Source organism: Perna viridis, chromosome 11 (assembly GCF_037379345.1).
Source record: "Perna viridis isolate PV_CMFRI_1.1 ecotype Kerala chromosome 11, ASM3737934v1, whole genome shotgun sequence".
Taxonomy (NCBI): Eukaryota; Metazoa; Mollusca; class Bivalvia; order Mytilida; family Mytilidae; genus Perna; species Perna viridis.
This window is the reverse complement of record NC_142455.1, coordinates 35,877,381-35,903,548: the sequence shown is the minus strand read 5'-3', so window position 1 is coordinate 35,903,548 and position 26,168 is coordinate 35,877,381. Positions and strand designations below refer to the sequence as shown.

Below are 26,168 nucleotides of genomic sequence, written 5' to 3'. Positions count from 1 at the left end.
ATATGTAGCCACATGGAAAACAAAAGATGAAGAATTTATTTAAGTTCACATAAATTTTGTGATTGAACATATCCAATAATAGGTATTTTTTGCATAAGCTTACTATGACATACAACCAAAGATGTTGTTTTAGATTTTGATCAAAATCAATCTGGGGGTTTCACATAGCAAAACACGGACTCAGTCATTCATGAATACAGGGACATTGGGGGACCCACCTCTTACACCACTGAATGGAATTGAAGTCAAAAGGGGCATGTTATCAAATGGGGAGTGGGGTATCAAGTTAGTGAGCACTGCTCACAGTTTTTCTAGTTTTAAATTTAGTAAATTGTATGCATTGCAAAAGAACTCAATATGAATTCATGAAGGATTTCAACAGACATGATTATACTAAGCCAACAAAAAAATTGGGAAATTGCTAAAATTGGAATTTAGTATACAGATAAAGGAAGATACCCAATGGTAAAATCTGGATTTGAAAAATTTGATTTCTCATTTAAATCGAAAAAAGAAAACATGTCTGTCTATGGCTTTCTAATTTAGAATAAAATGAAGAGATGGTTTTCTATCAGATAACAACAAAATAATACAATCATTATGGAAGTTTCATTACAAAAATACAATTAAGCCTGAATAAATATGAACACATATCCTGACAAAGAGAATGATTATATTCCTGAGAATCTCATCTACTAAATCCATCCTGTGACCTCTTGGGATCACCACCATTTCTCATACAAAACATTCTGTTTACTGAGTCCCTGTTTGAACAAGAGATTTTCTATGTCTGTTATCATTGGTGAAGGTCCACATATATAGGCCTTAGTCTGGTTTACACGTAACCAGCTAAATGCTTCACTTAAATCTGCCTCACTAATTCTTCCTACAAGTAAAAACAAAAGTGCATGTACAAACTATGTTAAAATTTCTGTACTTAGTCAATACCCAATTGATTTTAGTAGTTTAATTATTTCCATATGCAAACATTCCACAAAACTAATAAGTTTTAAAAAAATTCATTGAATAGTTTAGGGAATACGTTTAATTACATGCTATTACATGTTTCTAGTGGTGTCAGGAGCCAGAATCTGATGATGTCTGGAACCAGGACATTTGAGTATATGAACAGAATTCTATTAATGTAAGGTACCTTGACTTTTTTTTTTAACATTACCAGGTGCAAGAACCCTGGTTTATGGGATTAATGTTATGGTTCTAAGGTATCAATTACTTAAAAAAGTAATTTTCAAATTTTCACTATGAATTTCCAGGATAATTGACATCTTACAGTTGCATACCATTGCAAAGCTTCTATAATAAGCCTTTCAAAATCATTATGCTAATGGTACGATGATTGTAGAAATTCTTCACAAAATTTACTTGAATAAATAATACTGAAAATCCACATTTTACCTTTTCTGCTAAATGAATTACTCACACACATAAATAATATGCATACACTTTTGTAATAAATTACAAACATGATTTTAAAGTACACATCCTCAGCTTTATTTTGACTACTTTTGATCAAAATACACACAAATCATGCACTTACAATGCATAGATCTAGGTTCAGTGTTTTTTTGTACTACATAGGGGTGGCTATTTGGCCTGGAAGTGGTAAGTGAGACCAATGGGTTGAATTATGTCCCCTTGCACACTTTCAAGTCCATACTGTAAAATAAGCAATCAGGACAACATTAAACACTTCAGTTTAGATCAATCATTAATCCATTTTCCATTTATACCCATGGCAAGTTCAGGTAGACAATTTGTATGTTTTGAAAATTGATTTCTATTGTTAGAATAAAGTTCCATACTAAATTACCTGTTCTGTTATGAAAATTTCTCACTTCAAACTTTCCAATGGAGTAGTGGAAAATTAATTTTCATGCCAAACTTTCTTAATAAATTGTGAGAAATTGATTTTCATTCCAAACATTTCCATGGAGTTGGGGGAAATTAATTTTAATGCCAAATTTTTTCATGGAGTTGTGGGAAATTCATTCTCATGCTGAACTTTCCTATGGGAGCAGACAATTACTAAAACTGTAGATCACTGTATATAATTAGTAAAATGTCTAATGGATGGTAAATATACCTTCAGTTCTACTTGATCCTTCTCTTGTTATAAAAAATTTACACCTTAACTGGCTGAACTCTGATGTCATTTCTTTTATCTCTTTCTGTAAAATAAATTTTACACATCTAAAAAATGATAATTATGAATAAAAAAGGCTCTGTAATTACAAATTTTATCTTTCATAAATCAATTGACAGTATTGATTGTTTTCTTGAACTCTCGACAATTTCAAATAAAACAACCACTTTTAAGACACCCCATAATGTGGTATATTCATGTACCGGTACTTACTTTCTAGGTCTCTCTAACAATGACACTTTTTAACTGAAAACTCTTTTCAGATACACAGGATTTATCTGACCAAGCTGTCAGATAAAACAGTACTTCATATCCCTATAATGTATAATGCTTAACAACTTTGCAATTTACTGGTTTAACAATATAACAGGAAAGTAACTGGCTTTAACTTACAAGCTAAATGGGAAGTGACTGGCTTTAACTTACAAGCTAAATGGAAAGTGGCTGGCTTTAACTTACAAGCTAAATGGGAAGTGACTGGCTTTAACTTACAAGCTTAATGGAAAGTGACTGGCTTTAACTTACAAGCTAAATGGAAAGTGACTGGCTTAACTTACAAGCTAAACGGAAAGTGACTGGCTTTAACTAACAAGCTAAACGGAGGGTGAACTTGCATTTGAAATTTTAAATTACTAAGAGATAAGTGTATAATCGTCGGTAAGTTAGAAGCATAGAATGCACTAACTGTAAAAGTCATGAAGAGTGGGATACCCATTTGTAATGTAAAGAGACTCAAAAAATTAAATGTAAATATAAACTCCAAGCACATTTTAGACCTGTTTACCCCGATAACAGTGCCTGAAATGGCACATCTCCGGCTCGCCAAATGCAACCAGTTTTGTATTAGGGTGACTAAAAGTTTCCAAAAGACACAAAGTTGCTGGCCCCAAAAATATGTTTGGGCGACCACTCCCTCGTGCTAGAAAATTTTTTTAAAATCATCATCATTTGTTGTTTTCATTTTTTACCACTTCTGTTCACAAAGGTAGATAACTTAGGTAAGTGATTAATTTGTCCCAGCGTGACTCAAACCGTGATTGGTTAATAGAAATATATTTGAGCAATAGCAACAATATATTATCAAGGATGGCAGAGACACGGTTGAACACTCTACAAGTTGAGGTACTCCCTGACAGAGTGGGGAAATGTTCTCAGACCCACGTGGGGTCTGGGAGTAGGCCAAAGCGTCAACACGGCAGCCAAACTGCTACTAGGACATACTCTGACTGAGTTCTTCGGTCAGCTATCCCGAAGGCTGGGCTCTGCCACTAAAAACCCCCAATCACCATCGACAAGGCTGAAAGAGGGCTGGAATTTTTAAAAAGACAAGGAGGTGGAGATACAAACAAACCCTCAAAACTCTGAAGTTGGGGTGTATAGGGCTATGTGCAGGGAAGGGCTCATAGAAGAATGAACAAAATCTTTAAAAAATCTCCTTCTTTGTGGTGTTCTTACTTCTAGGATGCTTTTAGTGAGAATAATAAATTGGTTCAAGTTCTTATTTGTTCTCTGTATTAAAGCAATTTGCCTTTGCTTGAATTGTCTTTGTAATGTGAATGATTATTTCTTAGTTCATTTTCCACTTGGAAGAGCACAGATTGATAAAAAAGCAGAGGTTGAACCCTGAACAGTAGGGACAAGTATGGACACAATATTTAAACTTGATACATCTCTTAATTTCAGATTTTTAACAAATGTTTTACATATCATAAACTGTATATGTATAAATTTTTGTGGTGTACCAATTTTCATAGTCTTTGCTTTGGAAAAAAAAACATGAAAAATACTATCTACTGAATGGATTTTTGACATAATATAATGCTTATCATTTTTTTGAAAACATGAAAAATTTTGATACCTGCTAATATGTTCACTTGGCAGAACTCATGAAAATTACTAACAAAGAAACCTGATACATTTACAGTTACCAGAATGAAACTAGTCACAAACAACAAAATGTTCCCTATGTTTTTTTGTCCCTAAGTCCTCAACAGTAATTTCATGGAGATCCATACACATATACTAATGGTATATACCATATTTTTCAGACTATAAGTCGAATTGCCTAATTTTGACCAAATTTGACGAAAAACATAGATAAGTCGAATTTGGTAGATAAGTCGAGGGCCAGAAGTGTGCATTAATATCGTAGGTGTCAGCAGAGATCCAAGCTGAGCGGTTTGTTTTTAATAGCATATTATTCCAGCAATGTTACTTTGTATAGTATTTCTGAATTAAATTAATATTTTTGTATTTGTTAAAGTGTACTTTGTCTGTGAGTTAAATTACTTGTATTGAATGGTGTGTCAATGGCTCTGAAACCTCAAACCCATATGTGAAATAAGCAAGAAATTTGTTTGATGAATTGGTCAAAATTACGAGCAGTAATTAATAAATTGTATTACCTGGTATTACGAAATACAATAAAAAATAATTGTTACCTGTAAATTTGATTGCAATCAGTCATTTAGATAACACCTTAACTGATTATATTGCGCCATTTGCAAATGAAATAGGACATACTGTAAATGGGTATAAATTTGCATATTAAAGGATTGATAACTCTGGAACACTCGATAATGTCTTTCCAATTAAAAATGAGTTTTGTTTTGTTTATATATTTTATATATTTTAATAGTTTCGAACTTTCAAAGTTTTTATTAACATCGTCGTATTCATTCATAAAGGATAACAGCACTGATCAATAATCTTCGAGCCCTGTGCAGGCCTGGGTGTCAAAGGAATAGGCCTGCAGCAGTGCTAAGCTTGTCATAAAACGCAACTAAATAGTGCTCAGAAACCTAGCCAGGGGCTAGGCGCTCTGCCCACAGAACAACTGGGATGTGTGCCCCAGGTGGTGGAATGGAGTACCCCTGGCATGTTACATGCTGGGGTTGTCAGGCTATAATACGGAAAACCTGACCGCAAACCATAGTGGTGCATCGTGTTGGGAAAGATGCCACGTTCCTCGCACGTTAAAGAACCCTGCTGTGGTATTCGATAGGAGTAGGAACCTTTGCGCTTCGCCACAGGAGGCTCAATTGCCTGACCCTACCCATCCCTCCCTTTTTCTTGTGGCAATCAAAATTTGTCGACCCTGTTTTCCTTGTGTCCCATCCCATTTTTCATTTCATGTTCATTTTATCATCCATTTCATGTTCATTGTCAGAATATAGCTGAAATATTGCTGCTCGGACGTTATACCCCAACAATCAATCAATCAATAATCTTCAAGTTCAATTGCCAGTTTGACTAATTGAGTGACAAATTTTGTTGGTTGCAGTTTACCCAAAATTTTGAATTAAAGCAATCAAAAGTGAACTAAACAAATCTAATGAAATGCATTGTAGATGAACACTTTTTCTTGAAAAATCCTCATATAAGAGTAAGTGGACAATAAGTTGAGGCTGACACTTTGCTGGAAAAAAAAATTGACTTATAGTCTGGTAAACGTGGTAGTTAAAAGTTTGGTAAAATGTTTACTTTTAAAAAATTTAACAAGATCCTATTAAGATCCACCATCTTCTATTAAGTGCCTTTAAGATAACATCACAGATGATGACGGGAAGACAGTACCATACCATACACAACATAAAAACTTCTGTGGTTGTATAAAAAGGAAATTAATATCATTAGCTGAGAATAACCAAAAGATGATCCCTTGTGTCAAGAATGCTAGAAGATTTTTAAAATGTGTAAGAAACAAGTTCCTCTCAGACATTAAAACCCTGGCCGTTTTTGGCACATGTAAGCATGTGTTGGTTTTCCTCTGCTTCAAATTGATTTATTCTAACTTGATTGATACTGTTGAATTAAATATACCTGAAAAATTAATTCATCTTGTGTGGAGGCACTGTACATGAGCAAGAGTCGGTCAGGTATAGACTTGTCTCCCCAAGATTTCAGCTGATCCCTGACATGGCACATTATACTGAGGAGTGGGTTAATACCAATTCCGCCTGCTATCAAAAGTAGGTCATGAGGGGGTTCTGTTTTAATAGGGTCATAATAAACATCTCCACCAACTCTAATATTAACTTGTGTTCCTTCAGCACACTGGAAAAGATTATATGCAATACTTTATTTACACCTGAAATGTCAAAAAAGTATTGAAATATTATTTTAAGAGCTCCACAGGACATTTTCAATATATAGTACCGTACTTCGATACTGTTTTGAGCCTATGCAATGTGCCATACAAACACACTGATGGCAACACAATGAATACATTTCATACTTATAATGTCTTGAAGCAGTACTCCTTTGTGTCATCTGCAGAAAGGAATGTCTTTTGCATGAACTCTAGATACCTAAGCTATCATCAAGCATCCAAGATTCTGTCAATTTTAACCATTATTTGCCAAAATCAAAAGCTCAGTCATTATTTTTTTCCCCCTTATATACTTTTGTAGTACAAGCATATATCCACATAATTTAATTACATATTGTGTATACTGTCTGCATACAAACAACCTAGAAGTTATTAAAGTTAATCACAACCTGAAACATTGTACATTTTCATTCCTTTGCAATGCAGACAGTATATCCAAGCAACCTATATTCAAAATAGCAGACGTGTACAAGTATTCATAATTGAAATCTTGAGGATTGGGGCAAATTACATTTTGAAAAAAATGGGAAATGTTTATCCATATGAATACTTTTAAGTGTCAAAAAAGTGATTGTATGTTAACAATCGTGAAAAGTTTCAAAACGTTAGAACCTTTGGTTTCAGAAGAGTGCATCTTTCAAAAATTGGCAAATAAAAAATTTATAAAGCCACTAAGTATTTACCTGTGAATGTACCCTGAGTATGTACCACTCAGCACAAGATATAAGCTCAGTACTTACCTGAGTATGTACCCACTTAGCACAAGATGTAAGTTCAGTAATTACCTGAGTATGTACCCACTCAGCACATGGTGTAAGTTCAGTACTTACCTGAGTATGTACCCACTCAGCACAAGATATAAGTTCAGTACTTACCTGAGTATGTACCCACTCAGCAGGGGGGTGTTTACTGTATTTTACAGCCAATGATAATGTTTTCTCAGTCTCCAGTTGTTCAGGTGAAGAACACATAGAAAATCCACCAACAATAGAAACTTGTGGTATAAACATATCAACCCTATAACAGATATTATAGAAACCACAAGAAATCACAACATTTGGTGTAAGACTTAAAGGTTTGCATCATGACATGCTGTGAAAGTATTCAAATTTGTGAATACCAATTTTCATGGTTCAGGGAAAAAACATTAGTTTGTAAATTCTTGAATTCATTGATTTGACAGCTTCATCATACAAATGAATGGAGAATTTCTACTTCTTCAGGAAAAAAATTTCATGGTTTGCAAAACCCACAAAAGTCATGAAAATTGGTCTCCAACAAACAACATTACTTCCACAATATGTACATTTTTGTTATATATGTTGTTTCTTGTTTCTGTCTTTAATAGTTCACTTGACTTTGTGTGTATTTTGGTTGACCTAATTTGTCTTTTTGAAAACCTTTGATTATTTCTGAATTTTAACTATTGAGTATTGAGGTTCACCAAAGACTCCAGCAAATGTCAGAGATATTGTTCGCTTTTTTCAAAACTACCCCCATCCTATTTAAATTGGGAAATTATGCATCAATTCATTTTTTTTAAATTGGGAAATTTTAGCTAACAATACAAAATCATATCTCTTATTAGAGGAATGCAAGAAAATACAAGTCATAAATACTTGTTCAGTGTAATTTTAAGCAAAAATACCATATTCAGCACTTCGACTACCCATTAGGAAATACTTCATCTTATTTGGGGTAAATTCTTAGCCATTTTTTTGACAAGTTGGGAAACTTTCATTAGAAGAAACTGTCTTATTTCGGAAGTTACTTAAGGTAAGCAATATCACTGAATGTGGTTCAATCTCATATCTTTCAAAAGGTCACATTTTAGGACAAAATACCAGAAAAAGAGTTGTATCTAAGATTGGGAAATCATTAAATAAGTCAAAACAGTTCAATTCTGCCATTCTTATTCCACTGTTACAGATAACAAAAACAACCAGTCTTCCATGTAGATGTACACTGTTTAAGATCATTATTTCCTGATCTTCATAATTATTTTTAACAGGACCTTTACTAATTAATGGGAAGCACTGGATGAATTAGCATTAATAAGGACTTATGGTCCTATGCATGAACATGTACCAAGATAAATACCATTGTCCTGCTTTGAAAAACAGCTCTTCATTTTGTACTTTCAGCTTAAAACTTTTGACAGTCTTAGATTCCTCTCTCAAACCAGTCACTGTTGCCAGAGATATAACCTGAATGAAAAAAAAAAGACTTGTGTTATCAGTAAATTATAAAATTTAACAACTAGTGGCATCACACAAGTACTTACAGTAGTAAAATAACTACACATTATGCAGTCAACAACAAATAATCTAAGCTAACTAGATTTTGGGTATTCAGGTACATCATTTATGTAAATTAAGAAAAGAATACTAGTAGATCCAAGGACACTGCCCTGTGGTACACTTGGTGTATACTGTTTGTGTTCTATGAAAAAACAACTTCGATCCATACAGTGGTATATTCAGGGGGTTCCAGTGATGAAAGACCCCTCCTCTTTTGTTGCAAAGCATTGTTAGTTTTATGCAATTATTTTAATATAAAATTGACCAATAATAGCTTGGAATCTAATTCATTTTCTGAAACCATGATAGTTTAACAAGTTTGTTTGTTGAATATGTAATTCAAGATTACTATAAAGTCTACAATCTATATTACAGTAGGTACTTACATTGTGACGACCACTGTCTGCTGTCCTATCTAAATGGTTGTTGTCTGTCATACTTTTCTGAAACTGTCTGAAACATAAACTATTCTAAGCTTTTTCTATTTATTCCAAATACAATCAGGACAAATGTTCTAAAGTTGCATGGTTTACTTGAGATTTTTCTTATCTTTTTATGTTGTATCTGATAAGGTTCACTTAATTCATAAAATTTCTTTCTAGATTCCAGAAATAATTAGGATGTTCCTCAACTTCATTTTGCTGCCCTTTGCTAAAAAAAAGCTCTCACTTACTGTCACTTATTGAAAGAAAAATTTCCAGTTTCATATAAAAGCTGTTGAGTTTTGATATGTTCCTGAAGGTTGTTATATAGTAAAGACCATAATGGTAAAAATGTTAAAAATTGCTGAGAAAGAGCATATACTGAAGAATGCTGTAAGGTAAAAAGACTACCTATGGCACTGTGTAATGTTGGAATGCTTTCAAAAAGTTTTTAGAACCTCTGGAAAAAATTTGGACGGGGTCCCCCTATGCCCGGTTAACCCACCAGGTCTGAGGGGGCATTAGCCTAGTACAGATTTGCTGAAAAAGAACATAAATTGAAGTTAAACACAGCTATCCAAAATTTTGATCATCACCATTCATATCAGGACGCCATGTTCACTATATAAACCAATCATAGTTGAAATCAAAGCAAGTATAAAAATTAACAGAAAAATGGCCGCCAAGAACAATCTTTTGTCATCACCATTCAACTTATAAACATCTAGTTTCCTAAAGATGGAATCTGAGCAACTGGTGAAAATGGTCATAAAATGGCTGCCTGAAAAATAAATTTATACTGCTGTCAACTCTGAATATCATGTTTATCTTATGGGTAGCTTTCATTTTCATTATTCTTCTATAGTTGAAGGAAAAAGAGAAAAAAAGCATTTTGACCCCTGTGTTCTATTTTTAGTAATGAGGGCCTAGTTTTTTTTTGACAGAAGAAAAAAATTAAAAGATCAGTTTATTCAGGAAACCCTAAAAAAATTATGCCAACTTCTATTAAAGTTTGTTACAATTGGTTTCAGAGAGTTCTACACATTAAAATGACAAAAAAATTTGTTTCAGGGGCCATAAATCCTATAACAGACTACAAATCATTTAAAAAATTTTGGCAAAGGTCTGTCTACTGATGGTGAACAATATTATTCCATCATAATTTGGCTAAATTCAACGGTTTTTGACTTATTTGCAAAAATGTATTACCACCCCTTTGTTCTATTTTTAGTTACAGTGGCCATGTTTTTTCATCAATCAATAATCCAAAGGGTCACTTAGTGCAGGATACCCTAAAAAACAGTAATACCAACTTTCATTAAATTGTGTTTTGCAGATTCTAAGTTTTTTTAACTGATAACATAAAAAACATCACATAGCCTATGGCCAGGTGAGCTAAAAACACAGTACTCAGCAAATTATTGCAGGCCAGTTGGCAAATCCGAACCAAATGCTCCAGGGTTTTCATCTGGACCACAGTCTGCAGAAGTTAATTCCATATTCTGTTGGTGTCAGGGAAGAAGGAATTTCTATACAATCATGTTGTAGTGTGTGGTACAATGTAACTTACTGTATGTCCTCTGACATTTGTAGTCTTTGGCACAAGTTAGTCTGAAGGAACTGCCACAAGATTGTTGAAGATTTGGTACAGAATTATTGTTTGCTAATGTTGTCTGTGTTCTTGCAAAGATGTCCATTTCAGATGGTCTAGCATTGCAACATCACACTGCAGATATACCGGTAGACCCCACAAACAAAGCGTGCTGATCATCTTTGCACTGCCTCAAACTTGTTGAAGTTCCTTGTTGTATTTGGGTCCCACACAGTGTATGCATATTCCAGTATGGGCCATACAAAAGAGGTGTAACACTTTTCTTTACCAATTTGGAAAAATCCAGACGCCAAATCAATTGAAGAAATAAAATTCAGGTATAGTAGGAAAACGATTCAGTCAGTTCTTCCAAACTTACTTGTTTTTTGGACGAACTATCTTGATTTGTTTTATCATGTTCAGTTACCGATACTATAGGACTAGTAATTGGAACGTCTTCTTCTTCGCCAACTGGGGCAATGATGCCCTAACGTAATAATTCATCCAAATGAAAACGCAAAATCTCCCGTTTATGAGGAGGTAGATGGTATGGCTTAAAGTGTTTTGGTTAAATATCAGGTTTTAAATTTATTTGATGTTCCACAACAACAGTGAAAGCCAAATTAGGATTGTTTTAGCAACAAAAAGATCATTGTTTTGAAAGAGGCACTGTGACAATTTATGTTGTTGCTCTAAAGTCAGAGACTCAGAAATTTTGAATTCTGCCATGAATGTATCAAATTTGAAGTTGTCATGGTTCATTCCCGTATATAATATACTGTTAACACTTTTTACTTTATCAGAAGGTAATTTATCAGAAATTACATGATAGTCATTTCCCAGGACATTAAAGTCAGATAAAACTGACTCTTTCGGTATTGTAATGAATTCATTAAATGAATTCAAAATTCTAAGCGGAACTTGGTGATGTGTAGGAATTGTCACTAATGTTTTTGCAAGAAGCAGACCCTTCTGTAACAAATAAGCATTATTATTGCACACTCCTTGTAATCCAGTGGATAATATTTTAAGAACTTTCCCCCAAACGACAATCTCTGATGCGGGATCCACACAAATGTGTGTTTGTGCCCTAATTTTGTAGCTATTCTCGCTGGAAATGTCTTGAAAGTAAATAAAAATTAATCTTGTTATTAATGTTCCCATCAACTGTAATATTTACAGATGCAGTACTAATTACCTTTATCAGTGTACCATTAGCCAATTGTATTTCTTCATTTAAAGTAAATACACAAGATTTATAACAGTTAGGTAAAGAATAAAACAAATCAAACAACATAATATTAATTTTAACTACCAGTATCTAATAACGCAGCAAGTTTACATATCCCACACTGCACTGGCATACACAGAAATGGGTTGGCCGCCTCTTTTGTATTCTCTAACTACGATATCCCTGACAATGGTTTGTAGTTGAAAGCTCAGATAATTGCTTACGGAGCTCCAAAACTTCCAAACTAAGAGATGAAAGGTCAAAAGAATTTGATTCTACTACTGCGATATTTTGAGTTGTGTAACCACAAGTTTCGGCCATCCTTCGGTTGATCTGCAAGTACGAAAAATGCTATTTTTTGGGCAATCCATCTATAAATTTAGCCAAAAGTTCATGATTTGGCTTCTGTAATAGATTGCCATTTTCAAGAATTTGTGAATGAAAGTCGTCAATGGTTTGGCCAAGGATTAATTGAAGGGTGTTAAAAATCAGGCCTTCCATCACTGCAACTGTACTATGGCTTGTGAAATTGATAAATTTCTCTTGAAAAAGTATTGCAACAGAAGACCACTGACGTTGAGCTGTTTCACTTAAAGAATTGAACCAAACAAGAGCAGGACCACGGAGGTGCAAATTAAATTGTGGCAACCTTCTTTCCGTTGTAGTCATGAAGGTTGTGCAGCAGATTGTACGATTTAAACTCTGCGAAAAAAACTTTAGCATTGTCATTTGAATGTCATGAAAAGGTAGAACAATTTGCAAGTTTTTCAGCCATTTTTGTAGGTTTAGAAAGTCTAGGAATGGAAGTTTCAGTAAATCTTGAATTTCATTTCGGAAGGGAGTGAAAATTGTCTTTTAGTTCCTGATCAGTTAAAAATCTGGTTGATATAGGAAAATTGACTCAGTTTCAGTAAGGGGGAGTGCAATTTCATCATTGGACGAACTCATCATGGCTTATGTAGCAGGACAAAACACACATAGATAATAAGGGTACTGAAGACAGCTGCATTTTGTCGTGTGACTATTCAGACATACATGTACTGGAGAAAGGAACATGAGGGAAAATAAGTGGTGCAGCTATATGCACACACAAATCAATAGATAATACAAATAATGTACTCAGAGAAAGTTGACTCTGTCCAAATGAGGATCAACAGTAAGTTTTAAATAGTTTGCATAATTTCAAGAGCCACAGTTTTGAAAGTTAAGGAGACTGATGCACTTCATCACTATATGGATGGAATGAGAAACCACAAAAAGAGTGCTTATGTTTTCCTTGCTTTCTTGAATTAATTAAGTCATTGGACAGTGCAGGAGAATAAAGAATTTGATTAATGTCACAAATTCTACTGCTCAATGCCTATATTTGTTCATGGAGAAGCTTGTCATCCTCTTCAAATTGATCAACACAATTACGATTTCGTAATTTGTTCCCCCAATAAATTGAATATATGGGAAGTGCAATAAAAACTAATTTCACGTCAAATTGTCTGGTGAAGAAATAAATATCTTTAAAAACAGAGTAAATTGTATTAACTGTCGATTTGTTTTTGAATGCAAATGCAAAAATCTGTTACCATCTTTTTTCCCGTTAAATCACACATACATATGTATCTAACCACACAAATATCATTAGTCCCTCAAGATGTTTCTTTATTAATTTCGACGAATTACAATATCAAAATGCTTATGACACCAAATAAATGAACAAAAATACCATTCCATATTGTGTTGAAAATCTATTTGGTCGAATAAATACTTTCCTTCGCTATATCTAATTTCAGAGGATTGTCAAAATAATGTAACCATTTTTTAATGCTATTCATCTATAAAGTCGGGTTCTCCACCATTTTAGATTTGTATTGCACGTATCAAAATCCAATCAATTATTTGCAGTTTGGGCCAAAAATAAATAATTGATTGTTTCCCCAAACCCGACCCTATCAAGTCATGTGTGGTTAGGTAGGTAGGTAAAATATTTTATTTTTTGGGAAATATTTTTTTTGGTACTTGTAAATAGGAAATTACAAACCAGCATTATAGGCTAGTATTTTAAGTTCTACGGTGTATCAATTTATCATTTTCCTTATGTCAGATATGTCAAATAAAAATCATTTATCTTATTGGATTTCTCTTAGGTGGTATTTTGCCATTAATAATGCAGCCTCTGCACACTGGTAACACAATACGATGTGTTTTAATGGTCTCCTTGTCCTTTGTTACCCCAGCAGCTGCACAAAAGGCAAAGAAAACCATACCATTTAGTACTGAATTGTATAGCTTGCTTTACACAAATATTCAGGCAAAAAAACAGATGCTGAAGTAAAACATGGTTTATAATTATTAACCACCATTATCATTCAACTCAGGATATCATGTTTATTACAAAAACCGAATATTGTTGAAAATTAAGTAAATGTAAATAAAAAATAGCAGGAAAATAACAGCAATTCTGAAAAAATCAAATTTTCAAAATCACCATTCAACTCAGGATAACAAGTTTTCCTACATGTGCCAAATTTAATTGAAATCCAAATAATTTTTCAAATGCTGTCCAAAAATTGCAGTAATTTTGAAATGCTACCTAGTGATTGGTAAAGAGGGTTTCATGCACTAAAGAACGGTGAATGATAATTGATTCCATGGTGCATGGAAAATAAAAGCGAATAAATTACGTAGTTCATGGGAATAAGAAAGTTGCATGCACGATTAATAAATGTATCTGAAAAAAAAATGGACAAGGATAAACCTTGTACAATTGCATGACATCCTCAGTGTCTGAAACATGTTTTATCAGTATGTTATATAAGAATTTTACTAAATTATCATGCCGATGGTTTGGTCTAAAATGTGTAACCCGTACCCGTACCAAGTTCTCCCCATACCCAAATACTTTTTGCCAATCTCTTCATTATCACTTGATATTTCCAGCTGAAAGTTGCCTTGGTACACATTTACAAAATGACCCGACATTCCTGTACCCAAAATCAAAGTCCGGTATTTTTGTTATCTGTACTAATGTATTGCATATTTGACAATAAAACATCATAATATAATTAAAATTTTCATTGAAGATAAATTAAAATCGCATCTGACTGTGTTTATGAGATTTTGTTTTTCATTCTGGACAAGATCTTATCCATTATTTGCTGGCACGGGGATTGACGCTAGGTATGTTACGGAATTCAAACTCTATCACTTATTATTTAAAAATAATATAAAATCTTTCAAAACTTTATCTATAGTCTTAAGGTGAAATTTTAACCTCTTAAATAATTTTAGAAAAATGTAAAATTTGGACAGGAAAGTGAGAAATAGTCAATAAATAGCTGGGTACAGTAACTTTCGGTCACACATTTTAGACTTTTTGACTTCAGAAAACCAATCAAACAAGAAATAATAGAATAATGTACATCATTTTCTAGAAATGCATTGAAACAGACTTTTTCTCATCTCATGCGATTTTGAGTTCTTAACATACCGTAAGAATGAATATTTTAGCAAAACCAAGGATTTATATACAACTTATATATTTAACTTCTTGGCAAAACAATATTTGGGTATGCGGAAAAGTTGCTACGGGCACAGGTTACACATTTTAGACCCTACCCATGCCGATGCCAGTGGTGTTCTTGGTTATTTTAGTTGCCGGACTTTATATGCAGATAAAAGTTTATCAAGACTCAGAAAAAATAATCAATCCTAATCACAATGAATGAAAGATAAAAAATGCCTGGAACAGTGCACAAAAATAACCCATTATACAGTATACCATCCACTACCAGGAGAGAAGTATGAGCTGTCTGCTTTTACGAGACTAGTGTGAGATAGTCCTCTTGGAAAATCTCTGCAATACATTTGTTACCATGTTTTCCTTAAAGTTTCCAGCCGAATAAACGGCTACAGAAACCGATAGAACGGTGGCTATGTGTTTATTTAAATTTATGAACAACCTAGAGGCTATGGTATAGACCCGAAAAAGCCTAGTCGTATCATCAAAGCGTTTTCACCTACGTCGATTACAAAGGTGCTTTTAAGAACATCGTCCCTTTCTTATGTATTTGAATCCTCCATTTTATAGGAGCACCACAACATGGATTTTAACAACAAAAATAATTTCAACATAAAATCGGCAATAAAATTATTCGGGTCGGTCGGGATTGGGGAAACAAAGAATATTTTATTTTTGGCCTTAAATAATAAAAAGTAAACACAAGATATAGCTCTATTATTCACTAAATCTAAGTATAAATGCGGCTACATAGTATACGGTATTAAATTAACATATAGCATCAGTTCTGACATTATAAAAATTCACTTTCAAAATATACCTTGTAAAATCATTAAAATAATATCTTAACCAAGTCCCCCAAAAATTGATATCAATTCTTTTTTATATCTCCCAGACTGTACATGCTTCTATAGTTCAAAATAATGAATATGCATGAGCAGTTGGGGTGTGGCATAACTACCATGCTTATCATGAAATGATAAACCAATCTGAACTGATTTGATTTCACTAACCAGTATCAATTTACACAAATATAACAGTAGGCAAGTTTGTATCGTGTCTGGTCTTGTTCATTTAATTACCCCTTCTTCATTGAAAGAGATGTTTTGCACCTGTGGTGGTGGGCTTCTGCCTTTGGCTGGGATGGTTGATGTCTTCATTTTATCAAAGACTGATGAGGCTTTGGTTTGGCTATATGACTATGTTATTCTGGTCTGGTGGTGCTTGAGTAGAGCAACATCAGAATTTTCACACCGTCTGCTCCAGATGAAAACTCTGGAGCTTCTTTGGGCTTTTGTTTTATTCTGGATTAATACGCTAAGGGAGCATTAATGGCTGTATTATTAACTGGGTTCTGTATACATGTGGCTACAAAAATCATCAATATGTACCTACAGTTTCAGGAGCTTAACAATCAAATCATAGCTTTACCAAGACAGAGTTGGCCATAATAGTCTGCAGTATGGCGTCCAGATGTTTATGAAAATTATGTAATAAGCATTACCCATAATTCTTCAGTACTTAAAAATTGCGAAACAATAACGAAACAAAAACGAAACGAAAAGAATTGATTAAAAGAGAATCGAAATGAAACAATTCGGAACAAAATGAATCAAACCGAAATAAAAACAAAATAAAACAACACAAATGGAAACAGTATTAAACGAAACTAAATGAAAAAAGAAATCTGTAATGATGTTTCGCAGTTTATAGGGACCATAATGTTTACCTATGCCGGACAACTCAACCCAAAGACATTTCGGACCATGACAACCCATAATTCCTTACGAATGCCAGACACTGCTGCCCATAGACATTTCAGACCAAGACAAGTAGGATAATGCATTAGGACAATTAAAATCATTACAAAATTTACCATATTGAAAGGTTATTAGTATAATATATTTGAGCTGACAAAAAAATTAAATTACGAAAGGTGTTTTTTAACTAATGTTTCCTTCGGAGCGTAAAAATGGTTTCATCTTCCTCATATTAATTTTATTCACATATATTCCTTATATGTGGTTTTTGCACACAGGGTCACAGCCTTTTTAAGTTCTTATGACTTTTTGTTTCATGTTGCATCTTTTTGGTTTCCTGGTCTTTTTGGCTTTCTTGGAGCATTGTTTTTTCTGCCTAAAAATAACTTTTGCCTTTAAAATTCACCTTTAGTTCAGCCGATAGAACATCGACTTACACATGTAACAGTGGGGCCGTGACGGCGTGAGACCAGGTTGAGCCTTACTTTAGTAGGGAGGTCAGTCAAAATATGAAGTATATAGAAAATGTACAAGTTTATATTAGTTTGAAAGAGCCCAAGAAATGTAACTTACTGGTGCAAAAATTTTTAAAATCGGTCAAGGGGTTCAAAAGTTATTACAATTTAAAGTTCAAAATTTTGGTCATTTTTCTTGCGAAGGCAAAAGTGTCACATTTTGGGCACTTCTGTGGCCCACATAAGTCAAACAGGTAAAGAAATTCATACATTGTGTCTTAATCATTTAAATAAAGCCATTTCATACTTTGATTTAAGCCATTCAGGAAACTTGTATCTTAGATACAAAGAAAATTACACTTTTTTAAAATTGGCAAAAAAAACACTTTGGACTTAGTTTTTTTTGCTATGTGTCAACAGCATCGTGAATTAAAGTGCCATTTTTGGATATTCATATTTGGAAATTGGAAGGTAGTAGAAATCTGATACTTTGCTGTTCTTTCAAGAGTAATCCATTAAACAGAAATAAATAAACAAATATTATGTCAAAACCTCTGATTTGTTTTTCATTGGAATCAGAAACACTGCGGCAGACGCTCTTTTTTTTAAATGCGTTTTTTCAACAAAAAAATACATTTTTGCTTACTAAGAATTCAAAAAAAATATTTAATTTTTTCCGTCACTTGTTTTGTGTGGCAATAAAGTTGCTTGACTTGAAAAATCATGTTTTTCAGTTCAAAAAAATTTTTTGAGGTCAAAAATTTACATTTTAGGGTAAATTTTAGAGCTATTTTCAGTGGAAAAAATGGCGAAAGGTCAGACAAAAAAAGACATTTTGAATTTAAAAGCAGTTTTTAGCACATGACAGTTATTGTTATTGTGATTAAATATGTAAAAACATATTTTTATCAAGAAATAATTGAATTATATTTAAAAACCAACAAGCAAATGTTGAAAAATGGGTGTAAATCGAACATTTTTGAAAATTTCAGATTTAAAGAAAAAACCGCATATTTATGCTTATATTGATCAAAATATCAACCTACCATATACTTATGTGGTACCATTTTAAAGCTTAGAATCTAAGCTATCACATGAAGATACTTTCATCTTATTTTGCTATAAAATGTTTAATGTGGATGAAAATTTGTTAGGCCTATACCTTAAATGAAGCCAGATGATAATCAAAATAAACATACATTTTTGCCGTAAAAAGTGGCAAAATAATATTATATCAAGGTCTGGTCAATTCTAAGATTCCTAATGTAGTCTTGTAATGTTTTCTTGTTTAAATAGGGTCTTTTAACATAATAATAATCTCATTATTATGTTAAAATTGAATAAAATTTCAAAAACAAATGCTGTTTTCCAAAGAAATTGACAAAATTTTTATGAATACATTGACTTGAACCAATGCGCATCCTTTCACTATGGAACTTTGAAGCCCTAGCTGTTTCCTCATGTGTACTATTATGTACATTAAATGATAATAAACAAAATATCATCATTTGATTAAGTTTAATGAACTTTTCGAAGTTTCCATTTCAGGCCAGAAGGGTTTCTTCACCAGGATCTACTATGTCTGCCAAATCTACAAAAGAGATTATGTACATAAGGACATTACACCTATTAACATCATTTACCTTATCAATTTACTTACAGTTAGTTTACTTTCTATTAAATCATAATCTGGTTTGCTAACAATCTGAAAAAATGTAAAACTTTATTTGATGTTGGTTGCTCACAAAGCGGTTGACAAAAGATGTGGTGAGGAGTTAAAAACACCAAACTTCCTTTTCCAGAATAATTATCTTCATTTCAAAACAAGAAGATTGTTTTATAAGGTTATATTAATGTTATGTTAAATAACTTAATATGAATAATTTCGCTGCGTGATCCGTCTGGTTCTTCTATCAAGTGTTGAACTCTCTTACCAATCAGGTTATCGGGTTCAGGTGTGTCTGGAACTACCCTACTTACTGTACCCCACATGGTCCTACCTCAGACTCGGCCCATATTCGTCTCATAGCATAGCCCACTATGCTCCTCAGGCCATCTGAAATAAACAAGTAGTGGAATTCAATGAATATGTACTGTGAGGCAGTTTTAAAGCAGAGTCTAAACACAAAACTAATCGACAGTTCTTGTAAGTAATATATGATTTAAATGTAAATGCTTATTTGTTACCATAATTAAAAGACTCAAAAGTTTTATTATTAAAATAAATAAAGTACCAAACTAAATCAAAGTATAAAAACTAACTTACCATGAATTCGAAACATCTCCAGAACTCAACAAAATGAAACTAAAATGATGAAAAACAAACAGAAAATAAAACTAAATCATAATAAAATTTACATCAGTGTTTACTTTTTATATGACAAAATAAAATAAATATTTAGGCAGCCTGTTTACTAATACTTTCTTCTGAAATAAATCAATAATTAGAAGAAAAAATATAGTACAAGTATGTTTAAATATACATACAACAAAAGATTGGTATTATGAGTCAATCAATGTGATCCTAAAAAGGCCAAAAAAATATTAAACCATAATTAATTAAAATTTAATGATAAATAATGTATATTACTAGGATTTTAAACCTTTTCCAAGCAATTGTACATGTATATGAATATTAAATAAGTAGAGCATCTACAATCCTCTAAAAAATGAATATGTAAGTTAGCTGTTAAAAATTGTACAATATGAATATATAAAGTAAACTTAAGAAGATGCAGGTCATATGTAAAATATGCAATTGCCACATATATAAATCTCATCAAATAAGTTCTATTTATCAAGTAAAGTACAAGCAGGACTACATTATAATTGTTCTAATAAAAGTCATAATTAATATATATTAACTGATAAAATGAAAACCAGAAAAAAAAGTTGTGTATCATTTGAAGAAGCAATTTAAGGTTGATTTTTTTTCTACATATGATAATTTTGAATAAATAAAACAGTTAAAATAAATATAAAGAAAGTTTATGCTTAAACATGTGAGTTTCATATAAATTGGGCACTACATATAAATTAAAATTGAATTATCAAGGAAATTAAATGCAATATGTGCAAATTCTCCCAACCAATAGAAAAAAAGCAATGTAAAATACAGAGACTTCCGATAATATAGGAAAGTCGATAAAGTCCGAAAGATTTTGAATGGATTGCAATCAAACGTTGGGAGAATTTACCTCATTACATATTCATCGTTTAATAAAAATGTTATGGAAACATATTCCAACTAATGCTAAATGAGAGTAATCTTTTTTAAATCAGCTCATGCAGAATCAAACGAAAATCAGACCTTCCAAGAAGGTGAATATAGTTTTTAAGCTTGCAGATGATAAAAGGTCATTCTAGAATTTGACCTTACGGAAACAGGGCGATTAGGCTTATATTAGACATAATTTAGGTACTTACCGTAAGTGATTGGCCTCCATGGCCTAGGTCCATCGTTGTCTGCACCACCAGTCAAAAATCCGTCCAGAAAACAGTCGGTAAAAGGCATTTATCCACGAGTGTTCGAAAATCTTAACAGAAGCTATGGCGGATCAGTAACATCCGGTTAGCAAGAACGATAACCGGTCCCGCTTTAATTTTTGTGAAAACCACGCCCTGACCACCCTAATATCCAATCGATTCCGCAAGCTATTATTGTTTTTCTTCTGAAACCAGGGTTACGGATGGACGCAGAAAGGATTAAATTTTCGGAATCCGACTGTCAGTGCATTCCGGGTACGCAAAAACTTTTTTTTTTCAACATGTTTTTCCTTAAAATTACGTAAAAAATATGTTTTGTAACCAAAAAATTAGCCTGACAACCGGATTATCAAAATTGAAGATATTTCCAAAAATTTAAGCCATAAATGAAGAAAATCGGTCCAGTAATAGCTTGCGGAATGAATTTTGAAATAGGTATGATCTTTGACACATAGTTTTTCAGGCGGCCATTTTTCTCAAAGTATCGTCACTTCAAACGTTTGTACCAAATGACCATCAACTCCAATAACAATGAAAGTTGTATATTTAGAAAGAGAAATGTCTCATCTTCAATTACGTATATTTTTGATTGTCATGCAATGGATTTTTAAACATTTTCTAACGTGTTAAAGTTGACTCAAAATTGAGAATTTTGCTCTCGCAAGAATATCGATAAACGCACTACCGACCTCCCTAACTTTAGACAAAGTTTCTAACTCTAACTTCTAAGTGAATTGAATTTTGTTGAATGAATCGTGTTCTGTTGTAACATGTCCATAACCAACTTATGAACAAGATTTACCTATGGATAGTCTTCGTGTTAGATGATTTGTGTAGACGTGATCTAAAGATTAGAGACAGGACTTTGGAACACAACATGTTCTATCCGACTTAGGCATGTGATAGCAGACGATTTTGTAACAACGGAAGTTTGTGGTAGAACGCACAAAATTAGATATTTAAAGTTCTCTTAATTTTAATGGAATTGACCAAGTTATAAGTTTGGAATTTTAATGAATTAAAGTTATTGAGGGATAATTATATAATTATTTAAATTTAGTTTTTACTACTTTTTATTTGCTGCTGTTTTGTGATCATAGTACTTCCTGCCATTGGTAAACGTTCAGCCCGTGGAAACAGGAGTTCGGAATTCTCAAACTTTTACGTGACTTTTGAACTAAAATCAGACTTCTGAACGGTATTTTGTGAAAAACCATGCTGTCACATTGGGGGGGTCGTCTGAATTTGAGTTTCGTGTACTCACATATGGACATATATTCCACCAAAAAGTAAGTGACACATTAAGGTGAATACAAGTGAACCTGAAAATCGTAGTTTGAGATAATTCCAAACCTTCTACAAAAAACACAAAACAAATTAAAATTTTCTCCATTGTGTTTTTTTACCAGCAGCTTGCTTATGAACTTCGGCATATTTGTCGCTAGTAATTTGTTATATTTGATTTTTTTCCATTTTAAGCGTTACAATATGTTTTTATTACAATTTTTGGCGATAATTTTTTGTTTTTATATTTTTAAAGTCGACATTTGGATTGTCAAAACAAACGAACATTAATGATATGCATTCACTATTGTTTACAGTGCCGCCATGATGAAAATACAAATATTTTGTTTAGCTTGAACACAGTTACAATAATGAAGAATTATGATAAATAACTTAAGTGTTTTTCATATACCATGTATTTGTTAATTATAATTTGTCTAAATCATGTGCTGTAGTCTAAGTAAATGAGTGCAGTTCAAATTACAGGAGATATGTTACACAAAAAACTTTCTTAAGCCTTATACGTGTACTGTATACATGTTCCACAGTTCATACAAACATTTTTATAAAGACATGAAGAGTTGTTGAGTCAATGACTGTTGATTTTCATTTAAATGAATCAGTCTATGACACAAACTTGTTGAACATGATGAGTTGTACAGTTACTTGATTATAGGGTAACACAAACAAAACCTTTCAAGAATCTGTTATTTGTGTATACAGTACCCCATATTTCATTTTTGAGAACAAAAATAAATTCATGTACAAGGTCAAGGAAACTCCAGTGAAACAAGTATTGCAGAATAGTTGACCAAGGGCAATCAAAAACAATATTTAATGTTCCATGGTATTGTACATGTAATTCATATGAGAACATTTTATACATAACTTGGGATAAACTACATGAATTATATGATTTGGAAATTAATCTAAACATTAACATACACATTTGTATGACCTTATATAAGACACAATTTCCAATTTTTTAAAAGAAGTTATCATGCTATTTTTTTTTACTTTTTTAATAGATCCATAAATACAAGCTGTTGACTTACATTGTATATCTGTAACTAAGGATAAGGAACTAGTTTTATCAGTCATCAGAATTCTTTTGCACAGTATGTTGTCATGAACATGTACAATTATACCATAGTCATGACAGTATGATAAAAGTCTATCCATGTTGATTTTCAGTATCTCTTTCCATATTAAAAGGAAATATGTTTTGATATTTTCCAGAAAATTTTGGATGCAGCCGTCATGTTCACCTACCAATAATACAAGTTACCAGACAAGTCATACATAACAGGAAGCTCTGTTCAAATGAAGTATGATAATAGATTGTGTAGGTATTTGAGATTCTGTATACAATATTTTTATGCCTTGTTTTTTGGAGAAAAAAAATTAATATTGATTTGGGGTGTTCCAAAGGTAGGAACCACCTCTTTTGTTGGGAAATGTTGGAAGTAATGTGGAAATTTTTTGCAAAAATGAGGAAATTAATAGCTTGGACCCCCACTTTCAAAGTCTTTTGATTATTCACTATAAACTCTCATTAGTCAATTTATTTTAGAAATGTATTTGTATTATTTCTACATGTGTAATGTAGATAGATCCCATATGTGTTTATTGCTTAAAATGTAGCACTACAGTTCCCATGACACTTAAATGAAGGTTGTAACATAGACATAATATTTTAACATAAACGGATGTTTTGTTTGAAGAAAAAAAACATCCAATGAGCCATATAATGTAGGGTTTACTTAAATAGAGGTCTACTTCAATACAGGAATCATGAATCACAGTAACTTTGAATATGAGTATTATGTATATTTATTACTGATTTTTATACTTCCAGGTCATCCATGGCATATATATGACTGAAAAGAATTCATACATGTAGAATTTGGATGATCTTCAATGCTGTTCAATCTCTGCTTGCACTGTAATGAAAGCTAATATGAAGCTGAAGTTTGAAAATAAAGATTTTCAAAATCATATTTCTTATACAATTGTACAAGGTTTAAATATGTTGTGCTTCAAAAGTAAAAGTCACTTTCATACATGTATACAATAACAGCCATCAACCTAGAATCCCTTGCACTGCAAGCTGTCACTCTATCAACTGACCTAAAAAATTACTTCATTGTTTTCTGTAGATTAGGTTGATTATGGTCTTTTGTAAATAGTTTTACTTTATTTGTTTTTGGGCCTTTTTATGGATTGCTTAATGGTATGTGGTTTGCCCATTATTGATAACCATGTGGTGATTTCACTTGTAGAAGCTTAATCATTACTTGTTTTTTTGAATGACTATCTCATTGGCAAACATAAATGGTACATGTATTTAAGTTTTCTACTTATGACTAGTGAGTGCTAAATCTTTCACTGCTTCTCAGACAAGTAATTTTGTGTAAAAACTATTTGGCTAAGCAACTGTTGATTCTGTGAGGTAGCACTATGAAACCGCCTCAAAATGTCATAATAGTAGAGTAGTATAAAGCAGGATCATTTCATACAGTTAAACATTCTTGTCCTGAAATGCAAGAAATAATTGCAATTTGCATTGAAACCACAACCAATCAATGAAAAAAAAACAAGTTCCATGGGTAAATAGAATAAAATATAAACATTCACAGACATTAAACATTTTGAAAAAGAAGGATTTATTGTTGAATTTTGAGCTAATCATAATCATGCCATGTACTTGTACCTATAATTTACATTGAATTGATCTGAATTCATGGTTTCCTTGTATAAACTCTACAAGACTGGTAAATTGTGATTTTTTTTTTGTTCACTAGTTAAGAGAGATGTTGAGTTGATGATCATACCATAAGCTCATGATGCACCTGTTTAATAGGACATCTTATCGAATGATAATTATTAGTCAACTGTGCTGGTAATACCTGTTCATTGATCAGAGGGGGTTGGCACCCCTTCTTTTTACCAGAAAATTAGTCATTTTCATCTGTAAAATTGACAAAACATGGAAAATAATGTCTTGGCATCACCATCACATTGGCTTGCACCCCTCCTTTTCAAAGTGTCTGGAGCCGTCCCTGTTCACTAACCTGTAAATAGCTTTCATCATATTTTGCTTTAACCGTTTAGCATGAAACAAGTTGCCTGTTTTGAAACTATTTTAATATTCTCCATAAAAGCAATAAAGAAATATATATAAAAAAGCAATACAATGCTTATGTAGCAAACCATGTTGTACTCCAGCAATGCTAGAGGTTGTCTGGTAAGCTATTTTCTGACTTGATGCCATCCTGGGGTATAGAGAAACGGAATCCCAACCACTTACGTTGTAGGAGTAACAGAAACGGATCTAGGATTTTAGATAGGGGCGCACAGTAAAAATTCTGCCGAGCCGAGCGAGGCGACTCAAATTTTGAGATTAAATTTTTGAAATATTATAGAGTGGGTGCAATGTAGATATCTTGTGGTAAAATTAGCGAAAAATTTAAAGTTTTAACTTGAAACCGCCTAAATCTACCCCTGACAACCAATGCTTTGCAAATTGCCTTGCACGCCCGCCACTCCCCCACCTGAATACGCCTCCGTAACCATGTTGATTTTTATGAGTGGGGGTCGGGGCTAGGATAACATTTGAAATAGAAAGGCAGAACAATGATATATGATTTTATATAAATACAAAGATGCAATAGGCGAAAAAAAAGGTTATGGTTTGAATATTACATAAAAGATCCAGGACATAAAATTTGACTATAATAGCCCCCTCTTTCCCTTTACGATTCAAATGGATATAGAAATTTATCATTATTTACCTGGGAGGGGGGACTGGTAATTTTGAAATCATATAAAATTTTCTTGATCCCCATGATAT

At 32.7% G+C, this 26,168-nt stretch overlaps 1 protein-coding gene and 2 long non-coding RNA genes across 9 annotated transcripts; 1 reads left to right on the top strand and 2 right to left on the bottom strand.

The window, feature by feature from the left end:
* Positions 1-15: 15 nt before the first annotated feature.
* LOC148603915 (oxidoreductase NAD-binding domain-containing protein 1-like) lies at positions 16-21,966 on the bottom strand. 5 transcript variants are annotated; one of them, XM_088553434.1, is made up of 8 exons: positions 21,834-21,950; positions 11,904-12,152; positions 8,962-9,028; positions 8,376-8,482; positions 7,151-7,292; positions 5,987-6,220; positions 2,105-2,189; positions 16-886 (listed from the first exon to the last, which is right to left on the bottom strand). In XM_088553434.1, exons 3-8 carry the CDS (start codon positions 9,010-9,012, stop codon positions 723-725), a joined length of 783 nt encoding a protein of 260 aa, XP_088409560.1. In that variant the 5' UTR covers positions 9,013-9,028; positions 11,904-12,152; positions 21,834-21,950; the 3' UTR covers positions 16-722. The 5 variants fall into 5 exon arrangements, with proteins under 5 accessions (XP_088409560.1, XP_088409557.1, XP_088409556.1 ...); XM_088553431.1 differs by lacking the exon at positions 11,904-12,152 and having other exon boundaries at positions 21,834-21,966; XM_088553430.1 differs by lacking the exon at positions 11,904-12,152 and having other exon boundaries at positions 8,962-9,040; positions 21,834-21,954.
* Positions 19,047-21,723, bottom strand: LOC148603916 (uncharacterized). Of its 2 annotated transcripts, XR_015916809.1 has the most exons (3): positions 20,972-21,723; positions 19,812-19,850; positions 19,047-19,601 (listed from the first exon to the last, which is right to left on the bottom strand). It is a non-coding gene; the product is annotated as an uncharacterized LOC148603916 (long non-coding RNA). The 2 variants fall into 2 exon arrangements; XR_015916808.1 differs by lacking the exon at positions 19,812-19,850 and having other exon boundaries at positions 20,972-21,720.
* A 186-nt stretch (positions 21,967-22,152) lies between the features above and the next one.
* LOC148603914 (uncharacterized) lies at positions 22,153-24,315 on the top strand. 2 transcript variants are annotated; one of them, XR_015916811.1, is made up of 3 exons: positions 22,153-22,320; positions 23,555-23,660; positions 24,174-24,315. It is a non-coding gene; the product is annotated as an uncharacterized LOC148603914 (long non-coding RNA). The 2 variants fall into 2 exon arrangements; XR_015916810.1 differs by having other exon boundaries at positions 22,633-23,660.
* The last annotated feature ends 1,853 nt before the right edge of the window (positions 24,316-26,168 follow it).